The sequence below is a fragment of the Carassius auratus genome, chromosome 13 (assembly GCF_003368295.1).
Source record: "Carassius auratus strain Wakin chromosome 13, ASM336829v1, whole genome shotgun sequence".
Taxonomy (NCBI): Eukaryota; Metazoa; Chordata; class Actinopteri; order Cypriniformes; family Cyprinidae; genus Carassius; species Carassius auratus.
In genome coordinates, this window is record NC_039255.1 from 15932184 (window position 1) to 15949859 (window position 17676).

The following is a 17676-nucleotide window of genomic DNA, read 5'->3' on the forward strand; positions in this document are numbered from 1 at the left end:
AATAGAGAGTGCAGGTTAAAATAGTTAACTGGCGTCATTTTATGACTATGATTGAGCACTGACCAATAAACTAGCCTTGAAGGACATCACTACTTATCTCTCTCTCAATATATAGCAAGGATGAAAATGTCTCAGAAGAGTAAGGAAACTAGAAAGAGAAACAAAGTTTCCTAATAGTAAATAATGTAAAAATTATTTATTATTTTAATATTGTTGCTTAGTCCATAGTTGCATTTTATGATTTCTTTGAGCTAACTTATAAGTTCTTCCTGATCATGCTGTCAGGGTTCATTTTGCATTAGTGACCGCACTTCATCTATAATGAGGCATCAAAAATATGTTTATGGTTTATTAGTTTTTTTGACCAAAACCTAAATTAAAGTTTTAATTTGGCTGAAAACTGAAAGTAAAGGTTTTGTAATTTAATTTGTGTAATTTGTTTTTCATTTGTAGTAAAGTCACCTCTCAAATTTTACAACAGAAAACATCTTACATATTGCAATGCAAAATAAGTTTTTTCTTTTTCATTCAAATATTTTGGCTACAGAGATTTTGGTGCAGTGTATTCTGTACATTGTAATACTAGTGTATTCTGCATTAGTTATGACTGAGGATTCTGGAATTTCAAAATGTACTTTATTTCAATTCTAAATATCCTTATCAAATTCTCTCCCACCCTTGATAATTATTGGCAAAATAACACTGAAATACTGAGTGTGGCCAGTATTGATTTAAAAAGAACGTGAGACGCGAGCACTGGTTTTGTTGTGTTTATTGAAAAGGTTTTGATTGACAGCATAATTCCGTCAGGCACAGACTGATAGAGTGTAAAGAGGTTTAACAGCTCGGAAGGGGCACAACTAAAACAGAACGGAATGTTCCACAGATACAGAGATATGGAAAAATAACATACAACACTGTTAGTCAACTATTCCATTCTTTTGTTAAACAGAGAGAGATGCAGATGCTGAACGACTTTAATTCTGCAAACGTGCTACCTCACCGCGTAAAGAAAGCTATCTACCTGGAATGCAATTCTTCTGTAAGAAAATACTGTAAAGAATCTTTCATCCCTATTAAAACAAAACAAAATCACCTATTTAAAATCTACTAGACATATAACAATATTTGCAAATTTAAATCTATAACTTAATTTAATATCTTAATTCTAATAAGAGCTGAATGGCACAATCAAATAGAGCTTAAGAGGAAAAGAACAAATGTGTAAAACGAAAGAGTGTCGACATCAGACAAGTATTGCTCATCGTCCAGGCACTTTAAAAGTGCTGGGGGAACACATCGTCCTTTTCAAACTGTCTGGATGTTCATTGTAAACATTTAAGAAGGCCTTCTTCAACCCCTAAATGCATCTCAACTCTTCCTCCATCCCAAAACACACAAGCATGAAGGAATGCTGTCCTTTTGAATAAAAGAAGGTCGTGAAAGCAAACGGGTAGAGAAAAACAAAACGAAACATAAATACAAGGAAATAAATAACGTGGATTTGTGACAAGGAGGGAAAAGGACCAGCAACATTGTTCGATATGTTTGAAACAATGCAGAAGGGCTGTCAGTAGTAGAGCGGAGGATGCGGAGGTGAGCCAGAGGTTACAGGTTGTACAAAAAAATGAAGGCAAGAGTGATCGCTTGCCCTGCCATCCCACACCAAACAGTAAACGAACAACTCCACACGTAATGCACAAACACACTGTATCCAACAGAACATGATGTCCCTCTGGAAGAAGAAATCACAGAACAACGTCATCCGTATCTTTAAGAACCCAATCTGAGAATAAAGGGAACAAAGTGCCTTGCACATATTTACTTTCTCACTCGAAGAAACACCCTGCTTAGGTTTTTTTTATTGATGTGGCCGTACATTCAAACCGTTTGTTGCAATAATCACCCCCTCAGCTCCCTTCCAGGCACTTGACAAGTACAAAAATTCAATGGTTTGCAGGAGGAGGGAGCGACTGCTTCATTCGGCACCTGTACAGTCACCCCTATCAAATCTTCAAATTTACAGTTTTCGTAGTTTAGCAGCAAGCGAATCATCCTTCCCCCCCAACCCCATTATATATTATTGCCGGCTTTCTGCTTGAATGCAACTGTCTGAGGACACCCTGAGACACAACCAAGCTATCCCATAATGCTTCGCTTAGATTCGCAGGGCCAAAGACACTCATCTGACAACCATGCACGCTAGAGTTGAATAGCAATAATGGTTCTGTACTCATTAACATAAAACTCAGAGCAGAGAGAAAGATTTTGGCACTTTGCAAACATACCGACCCGGAGGATTAGCTCAAAATATTATTATACATATTCATTAGCAAAAGAGCAAATAAGAGCGACAAACTCATAGTATGGTTTCACCATTTATCTATATATTATGGTAGGTTTTTCCCACATAGCACTCCTTCATATCATAGAGCTGGATGAAAAGACCACAGCGCTCATAATCAGAGAAAAGCAACACTGTTTTGTTTTTAAACTGTAGTGAACGGATCTGCTTATGACTCATGCATGGAAGCCCAAATATGGAGATTATTATAATGTTTTTTAAATATACAAAGATTATGAAAAGTGCATTATGTGTGAGTCTGACTGGTGTTAAAAATGCACACTGGTGCAGTTTCCTCATGCAGATCAGAAGCACTTGTGGTCCTTTTATCATTAAATTAAATACTGAGATAAGGGCAAAGCAACTTCTGGTGTACTGATTTGGTGTTTAGAATTCATCATTTCATAATTTTGCTCTGCCGATATCGCCAATTAGTTTCTCATACATTCTTGTCACTGTAAACTAAGAAATGGAAGAAAACCGGCAAAAATAAAAGACAACCCACTGGGTGAAATCTTGCACTTCTGTGGTAAATAACTTATAAAATTGAAAAGAAAAAAAACTTTGTTTACAATACCAAAACCCAACTAGAATTTTAGACCCCTTAAAAACCTTACGTCTATAAATAGCTTTACAAATATACATGTTAATTCAAATAAAACTTTTGTTTTGCTCTTTTAAGATGAAATGTTTACATGATCTCAACAGTGCTCTTAGAATGTTAATCCTTTTTTTTTTTTTTTTTTTTTAAGTACACTGCTACCGACTGCAATATGATACATATTTATATCTATATATTTACAATAAAAACTTTAAGATACATACAAAGCACACAGTTATATACCTTCTAATCAAATCTCACATCTAGGAGACCTTTCTCTCTTTTCTTATTAAGAAAGGATGAAAAATGTTCTTTGTGAGGAGTGGAGAGGAGAGACTGGCCATGGGTTTGATTCTCACTCCAGTCAGATATTGCTGTAAAAACACTTCCTGTCCATGTGTGACAGGACGACTCTATCTGTCACCTCAGAGCTGTGCTCTTACACAGTGTCAATCCATTCTTTTTGTTTCCTGTCCAGCAAACTGTCTGTTTTTTTGGTAGGCACGGAATGGTTTGACCCTTCTGACTGTGTTGCGCAAAGGAAAAATGAAACTTACGGAATACAAAAATAGGAATTCTCTTTTCAAAGACAGAAATCTGAATAATAATTTGGAAGAAAAGGAGCTGAAGGAGAGGGGAGTAATCCGTCCTTCAGACCTGTGAACAGTAGGAAGTCTGAAGCTTCTTGTTGAGCGTTTCATGAGATCCACACTTCACCAGGAGCCCGGTCTACACTGCGCCACATGCTGGTTCAGTGCAGTGAACCAGAAGGTCCCTACAAACCACCGTTTCTGTCCCGGGTCCTCATGTTCGTATGACCCCATTGCTGTGGAGGTGAGTTTTAGGGAGGCAGGGCTCGTCAGGTAAAGGGTCGTGAGCAAACACAGAGTCGTCGCCGGAGGAACAGGTGCTGTTGGAGTCTGGGCAGGCTGGGGAGTACTGCTCGAACGACACCGACAGGTCCAGATACTCCTGATGGATCAAATACACACAAACACACACTTTAGAACTGTCAACTTCTGGATAATAATGGTGAAGGTGTTTGGTTGGATGCATGAGAGCTCTTACATCAGTGGAGGTCATGGAAAGAACCCTGTCGTGATCCTCCACCAGCTGTCTGAACGTGGGTCTTTGTGAAGGAACAGCGTGCCAACACTCCCGCATAATCATGTACCTGCACAAATCACAACACAGAACAATCTATGCATTTAAAACATGCCAGAAATAACATTTTCATATGGATGGGATGCATAGGTGCAACCACGTCAAATCGGAATTATTGTAATTACGAGAAATTGCTCATGTTCTCGTAGAACTCGTAATTACTACTCAATAACTTGTGAACTGACTTTTCTGAGAGCATATGCACATGCAACTAGCTTAAGCATTTGTATAACAACTGTTAGCCTACTTGTATTGTATTGTGGGTTTGTCTATCGATTACTCAAATTACACAGATTAGCTGCCTTTTAAACAAATAATTTGGAGTATGAGGATGTGAACAGTCTTCAAGTTGAATGTATGGATTGTTATCTAGAAATTACGGTAAATAGGACATGGATTGAAAGTAGCAAATATTGAATTGCAATATTTCTGCAAAAAAATAAAATGCTTTTTTTTTGTTCAAAAATTCAGGTTTGCTTGTTTGTACGGTTGCATAATTTTTTCAAAAATTATATTTATTTATATTAACTTGTAGCTTTTGTGATTTAATAATTGCCCTAATCCATATTGGTTTTAACTGTTCAGACACTACTTTACAGCATAATTTTAAGAGATGAATAAGAAATGTCTGAAGCAAAAGAAAATCAAAAGCGTACAGTTCATGAGTGCAGTTGGCAGGTTTGTCCATCCGATGACCCTCCTTCAGCAGTTTAAAGAGCTCCTCCACTGGGATACCTGGGTATGGCGAGCCGCCCAGTGTGAAAATCTCCCACAACAACACTCCGTAAGACCACCTGAGATGCAAGAGAGGTCACAGTTCAGAGCAAATAAGGGAAACAATCACACATTTATAGTACAGTACAAAACATAAGTCCAATTCAATGACAAATGAAGTGTCTATAAGCAGTTGTTAGGCCACTATATATGGTGGATGTCCTGTCTCTTTCTGGGGTGTAGATACTTGGCAGATGTGAGAGAGTTTTGTTGGTTCTTACTGAGGCTTATAATGTATGTTGGTGATACAAGCCGTAAGTCTTATTAAACTAGAACGAGTGTGTGCGTGTGTGTATGCGCACATATGTGTATGTGGGTGAGTGTTATCACAAGCTGCTCTGTTAACTCAGGGCTCTTTTGTTTTGGCCCCATTCCTCCCACACCACCACTGAGCAGTGCTAATCAAATTAGCCACGCTAAGAGACAACAGCCAAACACACACATACACACACAGCCAGTTAGAAGCCTTATGATGGCTGAATAACTGGCTCGTCATTATATCACTATCTGTTCATTAGCTTAATGTCGGAGTCAAATCTCATTTATGCCCATCAGTGTGGTGCTCACACAAACTCTCTCTCTCTCTCTCACACACACATACGAGCAGATCGAGTGAATGAAGGGCTCACTGCTCATATATCATAGCATAAGTAGAGCCTACAGGCCGAGGCCAATGACATTATTTTATTTCTGCTGTCTAAGGCCAACTGTCATTAAAGAGTGTTTAGACATATTGGAAAGTGCAGCTCCGGGTAGAAGTCTGAGTCTGATGAATGGGTGTTCGGTCTACTGAGAGACAGTGTGCAGTATACTAACATACTAATCAAAACCTGCTGTGCAAACACAGACACACACACTACCGTTCAAAAGTTTGGGGTCAGTAATAATATTATTATTTAAAGAAATTAACACTTTTATCAATCTATTAAGGATGCATTAAATTGATCAACAGTGACAGCAAAGATGTTTATAATGTTTCAGAAGATTTTTATTTGAAATAAATGCTGTTCTTTTCAACAGTCTATTCATCAAAGAATCCCGAAAAAAAATATATCATAAAAATGTTCAGCACAACTTATTAAATTAACTTTTTTTTTTAATTGATAATAAGATAATAATAACATTGGTAATAGTAAGAAATCTTTCTTTAGCTCTAAATCAGCAAATCAGAATGATTTCTGAAGAATCGTGTGAGACTGAACTTGCAGACTGAAGTAATGATGCTGAAAATTCAGCTTTGCCATCACAAGAATCAATTATATTTTATATAATAGAAAACAGTTACTTTAAATTGTAATGATATTTCACAATATTGATGTTTTTACTGTATTTTTGGTCAAATAAATGCATCCTTGGAACATAAGAAATAACTTTCCCACATTTCTGAATGATAGACTACACACACACACACACACACACACACACACACACACACTGTTTATAGATTTCTATATTTGTGAATTAAACTACACAAGTCATGCTGTATGTTTACTGTCGAGTGCAGTCAGCATAAGAACAGAAAGATGTGTCTTTGCTTTATGTAACAGATCTAATCCCTTTTAACTTTGTTCAGATATGTTTTGTTTTTTCATGTCTCTGAGTGTTGCTGGTGAATTCCAGTGCAGGAAACACTGGCACAATCTCCTGGAAAGCTTTGATGCTATCATTGCAGGTTTATGGCGTTCACTTGCATTCCTTTACTGCTTGATAAACTTTATGAACAGATGGCATGATGTGATGGGGGAAAAAAGAAGAGGTATGCATGGCAATGTAAACTCACACATCGCTCTGGTGCGTGTAGACGCGGTCGAACAGTGCTTCTGGTGCCATCCATTTGACAGGCAGACGACCCTGAAAGAACATAGATCAGTCAGAACAACAGCGGTGCTGACCCAGCAAGACATACAGACGCCCAACTAACATCAACAGGCCTGCAGCTTAATCTCCTACTGTCCTGTCTAATACAAATTTACTTCTACGTCAACATCGTTCCACTCCCCAATGCCCTCTAATCTCCAACTGCCCCATCCAATATCCAAATACTGCACCAACCACACCCCACAAAACTAAAGCCCGCCGTCACAACACCTAACAGTTTCATTCAACACATTCCATCTATTGTACCAGTGTCGGGGAAGCTAAGTTGATCTTGCTACAAGCTACTCTAAGCATATTTAAGGTAGTTAAACTACTGTAAAGCCAACTGTAGTTGACATTGATAGCTGTGCAAACAAAGAGAGTTCAGTGCGCCCACGTCCAGGTGCAAGTTAACAGGTTAAAAAGGAGCAAGCATACTACATGCTATTAACAAAAATGTAACTAGACTGAAGGTATATAAGTAATATCATTTAAATTATAGCATATAATCAGTGCTGGGTAGTAACTGATTACATGCAATATCTATACGTAAAAAAAAAAAATTCAATTTAAATGATAACGTATTATTCACACAAAGGAAGAAAATGATTCATAATTTACTGATTCTCTCTAATTACTGTTTTTTTTTCTGTCTTTTGAAATTGACTTCCTTGCACATCCTACTGTTTTTCATAGCATTTAGTTTTGACTACATTCCCAATAAGATGGGCCATGTAAATGTTATGTAAATAAATTTGTGATCCACGCTTTTAAAATTGGGGACAAAAGCACCTTTCAATGAGTTAGGCCATGTAGGATATGGATAATTATGCAAGTTACTACGCTGCTGATATATAGCTATGAAGCACTATGTCTTCATCATATCCAAAGACTATTCCTTATCACTCATTTGGACAAAAGTCTGAACAAAAATGTAAAAGTAAATAAAAATCAAACAGTAGTCAGAGTACATTATGCTAAATTAGCCACATTACTAAGATTTTTTTTTTTGTACTGTCATTTGTAATCAGTAATGGACTACAACTTGCCAGTAATCTACTCAGCATTGCCTATAATTTGCAGATTATGTTACAGAAAATAGCCAAGTCACTATTTTCAATCAAATGTATATTTTGCTACAAAAAAGACACAGGAATGAGCACAGAATTAGTTCTACCTACACAAAAGGTAATGATTCCAATGAATCTGTGAATCATATTTTAACCAGTTCATCACAATGTGCCTTGTGTTGCTTTATTTGACTTTATTTTAAATTTTATTATATGTCTCTTATACATTCCCCTATTGTATAGCTGTATCTTATATTTTATATATTTTCTAGATTTTTAGGCTCTACTGTTAGTGTTATCTGTATGCACCGGGGGTCTGAGAGTTACAAAATTTCGATTCTCTGTATGTATGTACTGTACATGTGGAAGAATTGACAATAAAGCAGACTTGACTTGACAATGAATGAACTTGCTAAAATGTTACAGTGCTACATGCTTGAAAATAAGAGTTTTGTTTCCCACAGCTAAGCTAATGTCATGTTACCAAAAATGTAGTGTAGCTAGCAGCACCCATAGTTTTAGCTAGTTACTCCCCAATAGTGTATTTCACAGTGTTCAGTGGGCCAGGTAAACTATGATCTGCTCAATAGCGCACAGCCCTCGCCAATACCCACACATTCTTATGACCAACTCCAGACCTCAATCAACAGTTCATTCATTTATGACAAGTTGCTCATAAACGCAACTTCAAAAGTCCCTAAACTAGACACACACAAAATTCAACACCTGCAGGTTTGACATTTGAAATACAGTGTGTGACCGCATCCGCTGTTTTTCAATCCAATGCCACCCAAGAGCGCTATCCTTCAAGTATTTTGAGATTGATAATAGTGTCGACTTACGTTGGTGGTCTTCTTGTAGTAGTCAATGTTGTGCACATCTCTAGCCAGGCCGAAGTCTGCAATCTTCATCACGTTGTCCTCGGTTACCAGAACATTCCGGGCCGCAAGATCCCTATGGATACACTGGCAACACAAACAGAAAGAGGGCCATCTTTTATACTCAAGTCTGATAAATAGACACTATGACGTACACATCTGGAAAATATTAACTGGCATAGATAGACAGCATTTATAAACGTAAAGCATCTTAAATTATTTCTATTTGAAAAAGTTGACAAACTAAGATAAGCAGATGTGTTACCTTCTTTGAGGCCAGGTACTCCATACCCCTGGCGACCTGATAGGCACAGGACACCAGATCTTTAAATGTCAGAGTTTCATTTGGGATTTTACAAGTGTCATATGAGTAGTCCATCCCAGGAGGCCTTCTCGCCCGCAAGTATTCCCTAAGATTTCCTTTAGAGGCATATTCCACCAGCACATACAGAGGACCTGTGCGAACAGCCAGAAACTATTTGGTTAGAAAATTTTAAACTTAAAAAAACAAAACAAGCCAAACATCAAAGCTGTGGTCTACTGTGGTGTACTGACCATTTTGTGTGCAGGCTCCTAGCAAGTTGATGATGTTCTTATGTTTTCCAATCATCTTCATCATCTCCATTTCAGACACAAGGTCCGACAGGTCCTTATCTGTGCCGTCATCTAATAAAACAGTAATTTTGTAAAATATTATTATTGCAGTATTAAAATGCAGTTTATTCCTTTGATGGCAAAAAGCTGATTTGTAATTTGTTTTTCATCATTACTCCAGTCTTTTGATGTGCTGATTTGATGCTATTATTATCCATGTTGAAAAATTTTTTGTTGCTTAATATTTTTGTGGAAATTGTTTGATAAATTGATTATTTGATGAATAGAATCTTAAAATAACAACATTTATCTTATATATTACTTATAATTATGCACACTTACTACTTAAAGCTGCAGTAGGTAACTTTTGTAAAAATATATTTTTTACATATTTGTTAAACCTGTCATTATGTCCTGACAGTAGAAAATGAGACAGATAATCTGTGAAAAAATCAAGCTCCTCTGGCTCCTCCCAGTGGTCCTATTGCCATTTGCAGAAATTCATCCGCTCCCGGTAAGAAACAACCAATCAGAGCTGCGGTCCGTAACTTTGTTTGTGTTCAAAATGTAGAAAAATTTATATAATAAGCGAGTACACCATGAATCCATTTTCCAAACCGTGTTTTTAGCTGAATCACTAGGGTGCACCTATAATAAGTGTTTATATTCGGACTATTTTAGATTGCTTCGGGGGTACCGCGGCGGAGTAACCCAGTACCTTTGTGATTCTTCATAGACATAAACAGAGAGAAGTAGTTCTGGCTACGATGTTCTTCCGCAAGACGCAAGCAGTTCTGTTTATTAACCGCTAGAGCGTCAAAAGTTACCGTTGATGTGTGATGTGATGTTTTTTTACTCTTAACTTAAGTTAGGTCAGTTGACTGATTTCTTATGCAGTAAAAAACAAATATAATTTATACCATCTGGACACACTCTCACCTTTGAGCATCTTGACAGCAACAGTGAGAGGTTTGTTGGGTTTCTCTTTGTCAATCCCAATGGCTTCTGCCATCACCACCTGCCCAAAGCAACCCTCTCCCAACGGTTTCCCCAGCGTTAGTCTGCAACAGAATCATCAATCACACAACTTTGTTTACTAATACCAAGTCTGGTCTGATTATTATGGTCATTTGATGTTCTCTTCAGCTTGTAACTCACTTTGTACGTGGAAACTCCCACTTGGGGTCAGAGGGCAGTTCCAGCTCAGAAACGTTGGGCAGCATGGGCCCATCGCTGGATGACAGGCGGGCGATCCGGACCAACGGGGTGTTTGAATTCATGGAAGAGTTCGATTCCAAGGACACCTGCTTGGGTAAAGAATAAAAACAGCATGTTATTGTCTCTGAGGGAGAATAAGACAGTGAGTGTAAGAGCGAGACAGAGAGAGTGGAAGGATCAAGATGTCTATTTTAAGAAGATACTACTCTGAAGTGTTGTGTTACAAACAGGAACATGGTGTTTGTTCCTCAGAGGAGTGCTTCTGGGAGAGAGAGAGGTTTGTAGCTGTCAGATCTCCACATAATGGACCACAGAAGACTGTGTGAAGCAACATTTCACTGCTGCTGCGCACACACAGATATGATCTGGAGTTTCGCTGTTGTCTTTTAACCAAAAAGGTGCTTGGAATCCACCAGCCCAACTGGCTCTCTTTTTTCTTTCTTGCATTTGACTCTAAATCCGACTAACAGCAATAATGTAACATTTTCATCCCAAACTATGACTGGTTTCTTTCTAGCATTGATTAGCATCTTTTTAACCATCCATAACTTTCTTTGCACAAGAATAGAATATCATGACAGTTACATGTTGGCCTATAACTTGAGCACTATTCTTTTAGTTCCTTGCAAGCGCTGCTATTTCCTTTAGGAAATGCAAATCTGTGTAGACTTTCATGAGACACTGAGAAAGTATGTCAGCAGCAGGAAGATCAAACTGCCTGACAATGATATCTCAATATTTTCTAAAATAAGAACTGGCTCAAAATACACACCTACACACACACACACACACACACTATTTGAATAAAAGAGAAAGAAAAACACTGCAACATGATTATGTAGCTTGCGTTGATTCCAGCATGACATTGTCAGACTTTGATTGCTGGAAATAACTTGAGGGTAAAAGAAGAAGAGATTGGGAGAGCGACGGAGATTAGAGAGACAGTGTGTGTCAGCTGCAGCTGCTGCGATTTAAAATGTTTAAAACAACTGAGAGAGAGCGAGTTTCACCAGGAGAGAAACATGATATAAACACTGGCAGTCTCCAGGAGAGCATGAATATCTCCCTGCCACATCACATATGACATGCACAAAGTATGTCTTCATAGACACGAATAGCCCAAAGAGCTTTATGTTAAGTGTGCAAATGAGGAGATACAGAGGGAAAAAGAAAATAGGAAATAGGCTGATCAAATCTTGTATCTACTTTCTGTTACCTGTCTCTTGAGGGGGAATTTGGACAGTTTTTGAACCGGCGGCATGGGGAGAGTCTTCTGCGTGTTCATCCGCATACGGCAGAGGATAATGATGACCATGGTGAGGATGAAGAGCACGCAGCCCGTCACGTAGATGAGGATGTCCGCATAGTCATCCTCTCTCTCCATCTCCACCGCTGACAAAGAGCACAAGAGCACGGGTTAGATGTGCAATGATGACATTAGGGGACACATGAGCCAATGCGTGACTATAGATAAAACAATGACAGTTGTGTGTGGTAGTACCTCTGAATTACATTCACACAACACACCTTTATACTATTTAGAACCTACTTTTTAAACGGCAGCAAAACGGCAACAATAGATTAAAATGTTTTAAAATGGCTCTCTTTAGTGGCTATTGTCAGGGTCCTAGTGCCAAATGCAAGTCAAATTCGCTGGGCATTGCTTTGCAGAGTAAATAATACTTTTACTGGGAACTGCAACATAATATGTACAGGTAGCATAAATCAAGTTGTGATAATGTCTGATCCTCATTGATGTAAGCAGTGATTCAAAGACAATCATACCAACTTCAAACATCTATTTGCCTAAAAGACTTTTCTCTAGAACTAAATGTGGCAAGACACACGTGGGATATAAAATCAGGGGAACAACATCTGCTGAGGGGCGATTAGAAAAATATTTATGGCCAGTACATTTTCTTAGTTTCTTAGCCTCAAAAATTTATCAACTTGAATAAAACATGAAACCCAACATAAATTGGCTAATAACTACAGCCTCAAGACATTCATTTAAAAAAAAAGTGACTAACCCTAACCCTAACCCTAGAAACAAGCTCCACTATTTGTTAGATTAGAGATCATGTTAAGTCAATCATCAGTTATTGTTCTTTGTTCGAATTTATAAAGCAGAAACCCTACTGTTAATTTACAGCCACCTTACAAACTAATTAACATGCTATCGCGCCCCCATGCAGGTACAAACATCCCATAATGGCCCTCTCTCTGCGAGGCTTATTTGGCACTGGTGTGATGAGCCTCATAGATAGAGTTCAGTGTCTCTACATGATAAACGGAGAGCAGGATAACAGGATGAGTGCAGAGGTAGAAGAAATGGAAGAACGAATGAATTGGGCCTCAGAGATACTGGGACTGTGTGCCATCTTTTTATGTATGTAATGTTTGAATCTGAAAACAATTACAAACTACCAGGTTGTTTTTAGAAGACTTTAGTCATGGTGGCCTATTTAATTTGATGTGAATAAAGCTGAGGCTGTTGTCTGCCCTGACTAAGGTCCATAGAAAATATCATTGAAAACATTTCAAAAACATTTTAACTGCAAAACTATGATTAAAACACTCAAGGAGAATAGAGAAAATATGAAGTGTAGACACATGGGAAGAAAGGAGTGAAAAGAAACCCCAGAAAGTGAGACTAGTATACCTGGTAACACTGTAAGCCAGGCAGAGTGATGGTTAAAGCCAATCGAGTTCCCTGCCAGACAAGTGTATTGCCCCGCATCCTCAAAAGACACATTGGTCAGCGAAAGAATCTCCAGCTCTTTATCCGTAGTATTTATTCCCGCAGTCTGGAAAATGCAAGGAGAGATGGAGAGAGAGAGAGAGAAAGAAAGACAGATGCGTAAACCACAACCCTTGAGAAACAGCACCCAACACCGGGAGGAAGATCTGAACGAGTGAAGATGATTTAACCCATCACCAGTAACCCAGAAATCCCACACTCCTGCGAATGAAGAGATGACCTACAAGCAAAATAAGTAGTGTTGGAAAATTTTACGCCTCATCAGCAGCAGCAGGTCACTTTTTTTTGTCATCCAGATCTATCTGAGGTGCAATGAAAACGTAAAAAAAGCGTGGAAGAATATTACCAGCTTTAAGCCTAATTTAACCTCTCACTAGATAAAACTCACACATTGTTATGCAGAAGTGTGTCTCCCAACACTCAAGAGAGCTGTGTGTAGTGTATGAGCAAATCAATAAGAATGTGTATGTGGCACAGTCTCGGCTCCTATTAAACATGCCCTCGTTTCATTGATTGTGGAAGAAGAAGAAGCGAGCATTTAAATGAAGCAGACACACACTCGCCTTACATAGCATAAGTCCTCCAATCAGGTCACTTTATTTAATGTGTGAAAACAAGACAAGAAGTGTAAGGAGGAATAGAGAGGGTTTAGGGGAGTTTGACTCTACGCCACCAAAGTCTTGATAGACATCAGCTGTTCGGAGATAGATTTTTACCTGGCTGGGACACCATGAGCCAGAACGTATTCTCTGACATGCCTACAAAGTTGTGGGCTCTGCACCAGTACTGGCCTGCGTCTTTTTCTGACACATTATATAGAGTCAGCGTATCGTGGGCCTCTTTTATCTTACTGACAAAACTCTGCAGAGACACACACACACACACACACACGTAGTCAGAGCGAACATGTTCACACATAAACTAACAATTAATGATTTAAAATATTCGCGCAACTTGTTACCACTTGTTACCACTTTTTTATGATGCTGATACACTTAGGGGCAAAGTCCCATTCTGATATTTTAGTGGTGCTTAACATTTTGCTTTATTAATATTCAAATGAACTCATTGTAATTCCTTTCAATGCGAACATCTCCATTCATATAAATTAGGCTTCTTCTAGATTGTGGCTTATTGACAAAACTTAGAAAATTTATGTTACTCTATTATCACTGAATGAAAGTAGCAAGATGTTGCGTTGTTAACAAATTTGCACAGTTCCTTGTAATCAGGGAACTAAACCAACACAGACAGCACATGCAAATAAACAACACTATCGGCAGATAAAAAATGCTTCCCATGAAGATTTATATGTGGTAGTTAAAATACGAAATATCAAGAGATAAGAACAGGAACGAGCTTGGGAAATGTTGCAAACTGGATTCAAACTCATTCCACCTGCACTGGCACCACAGCTCAACACGCTAACTGCTAGGCCATCGCTCTGATCTCACTATGTTATAATGAAATGCTCAAATATTGTCTTCAGCCCCTTTATCCACACATATCTGTTTCTGTGTTTCTTTCAGACGCTTCATTTGCTTTATTCTCAGTTTCCGTTCTTTCCCTTGATCGCAGGCGTTGTGCCACACATGATCTGTCGCTCAGCACTCTCGGACTGGGAGGGCTGGGGAAGGCTTTAAAGGGTGCGCAGATGAGACAGTGGGGAAGGGAAAAGCCGGCATGCGGCTCCCAGTAAAATACTGTTTCAATTATGTGGGAGTCTAAAATAGCGTGGCGGTCTGGCCAGCCGACGCACTCCCCTCCTCTGCCTGCTGACTCGGCCCTTCCCTTGCTCCCCGCACTCATTTTTTCCATGGCTTTTTCGGGAGTCTCTTCCCTTGTTCCCTCCCTGCTTCTCCTCTGAAGAGTGAGTGGGGCAGCACAGCTAATGGCTGTCTCCCTGTGCGACGCCACCACGGCGGTTAGCTTAGCCTAAAACAGATGTCTGCCTCCTCTCTCACTCTGAGAGGAAAAAGAGAGCGAGATACCCCCAATTCTCCAGTTGCAAGGTCTATAGTGAGATGCTATTATGGGTGGGGTTAGGAGTTGAGGGAGGTGCTCCAAGAGTCACTGAAAACTCAAATGAGACTTAATATGTGGTTTAATTTAAGCTGCACTTGGACACATTTCAAAAGACGCCTTCAACATCTATAAAGTCCCTTTTAACAAGCACAAAGTAAAAATGTTTACATAATAGAAGTTTCAATAAAAAATTTATTAAATCTTTGTATTCTCTAGAAAAGTAAAATGTAATACAAATATTTAAATCATTATCATTGTAACAAATCACAATTGTCTTAATATTAATATAAAGACATAGTAAATCTGATACATAGTATCTGATGTGCCACTATAGATGACTGTACCTTAAGGATGTTGACGAAGGGGGTGCCATTGGGCCCATACTGGCTTCCATTCACCTCGATGTGTTTGAGCCACTGGATGTGTGGCTGGGCATCACTGTACACCTTACAGTGGAACTCAACATCACTGCCCACCACCACTGTCTGGTTGGCCGGGAGTCCCGCCTGTAGAATGGGCCGGTGAGGAGAACGCTCTGATTGGATGAGAGATGGAGGGCAGTCAGCTATGAAGGTACATTTACAGTAAGCTAGGTTGACTATGTGTGTTGTGTGTTCATACCCAGCACATCAAGTTGGTAAGTGTGTTTGATTGTTCCGTATTTGTTCTGCACCACACATGTGTAGTTTCCCCGGTCAGATGGAACCGCACTCTCCATGACCAAACTCCACTGCTGATGCCTCAACTAGAGAGAGAGGATGACAGAGACAGAGACAGTTTTAATCATAAAGTGGGATATTACATAAGAGGTCCACTTGAATCCTTCCTCAGCTTTTTCTGTAAGCTGAAGAAGAGCAGGTGCTAAACTCTGTGTCTGTATAATGTTATGTGTATGATCCACTGAGCTGATAAATCCAAATTTAATTTGAACTGCATTTACAAAGTTTGTCTAGACTATCTTTGAATGTTTTCTTGACATTGGTTTGTTTGAAAGAGAGACATACAGACATACAGACAGACAGACAGACAGACAGACAGACAGGTAGGTAGGTAGATAGATAGATAGGTAGATAGATAGATAGATAGATAGATAGATAGATAGATAGATAGATAGATAGATAGATAGATAGATAGATAGATAGATAGATAGATAGATAGATAGATAGATAGATAGATAGATAGATAGATAGATAGACATGTCTAATTTTGTATTTCACATAGAAAAGCATACAGAGAACAACACAAGGATGTGTAAGTTATCTCTCACTTATTTATTTTTGGGTTTATTTTGGAATACCTTTAACAGCACCGGACATGGAAACTATGCCAATTGGTCAGAAAGTCTCACACACAAACCCTGCACCTCATACACACATCATGCACACACACACACACACACACAAACACACACACACACACACACACACACACACACACACACACACACACACACACACACACACACACACACACACACAGAACCATCAATTCATTCATGGAGCACACTCTAACTACATGACTCTCTCTGCTTCTTTCTATTTCTCTTGCTCTCTGTCTCTCTCTCATTCCTCCTCTACGTACTTCGAAGGACTGAGTGGAAAAAAATGTAACTGTGTAAATATTATGGGCTGTGTTTTTGAACAGTTGCGTGGTAACACTGCCTGAGCGGGCAACACTCACACAGACAAACGTACATGCCTAAGAAAGTTGGCAAGGGCGTCTGTGCCCCCTGCACTCCTCCTCCCCCTTGTCTTCTAGATCCTCACCTTCTCTAAGGCAGCTCTCACTGGCTCACTTTCACTCAGTGAAGCTTCGGTGCTTTCTGATTGAAGTGTGTGTGAGTGAATGTTTGTATGGGAGTGGTTGACATTTAATGTGTAAATTGACTTTTTTTAATCAAAATATTAGGTTAAAATTAATATGAAAGTCTAAGGGAAATTATACTTTATTGTATATTATATGTAATGTAACTAGTGACTACATAATATATATATATATATATATATATATATATATATATATATATATATAAATATATAAATATAAAGTAACTTCCGTGGTTAAACATTATTTCGAGAAGATGTTTACATGATATGATATCATATGATATATATTAATTTACATTTACATTTAGTCATTTTGCAGATGCATTTATCCAAAGCAACTTACAATTGGGGGATACATAAGCGATTCTTCTTAAAGAGGCAAACAGACACAGGAAGTGTTTGTAATACCAGGTTTTAGACATTGTTCAAATAAGTACAAGCTAAAAAGAGAAGGAATTAATAAAGAGAAAGACAATTTATCTTCTTTCTTTTTTTAATGATGAAGTCAAGGAGCTTTGAAAGATAAGAGTTTTCAGCTGTTGCTTGAAAATTGTCAGTTTTCAG

General features: G+C 38.5%; 1 protein-coding gene across 1 annotated transcript in view; it reads right to left on the minus strand.

Annotated features, from left to right (window-relative positions):
- Positions 1-756: 756 nt before the first annotated feature.
- The window catches only part of LOC113112845 (fibroblast growth factor receptor 3-like), a 41863-nt gene continuing 24943 nt past the window's right edge, over positions 757-17676 (minus strand). Inside the window, 14 exon segments of the mRNA XM_026278760.1 lie at positions 757-3782; positions 3785-3917; positions 4014-4119; positions 4766-4903; positions 6664-6734; positions 8653-8775; positions 8954-9144; positions 9244-9354; positions 10222-10343; positions 10441-10586; positions 11717-11892; positions 13163-13307; positions 15631-15821; positions 15908-16031. Of these exon segments, the coding sequence (XP_026134545.1) occupies positions 3721-3782; positions 3785-3917; positions 4014-4119; positions 4766-4903; positions 6664-6734; positions 8653-8775; positions 8954-9144; positions 9244-9354; positions 10222-10343; positions 10441-10586; positions 11717-11892; positions 13163-13307; positions 15631-15821; positions 15908-16031 (1839 nt within the window). The 3' untranslated portion in view covers positions 757-3720.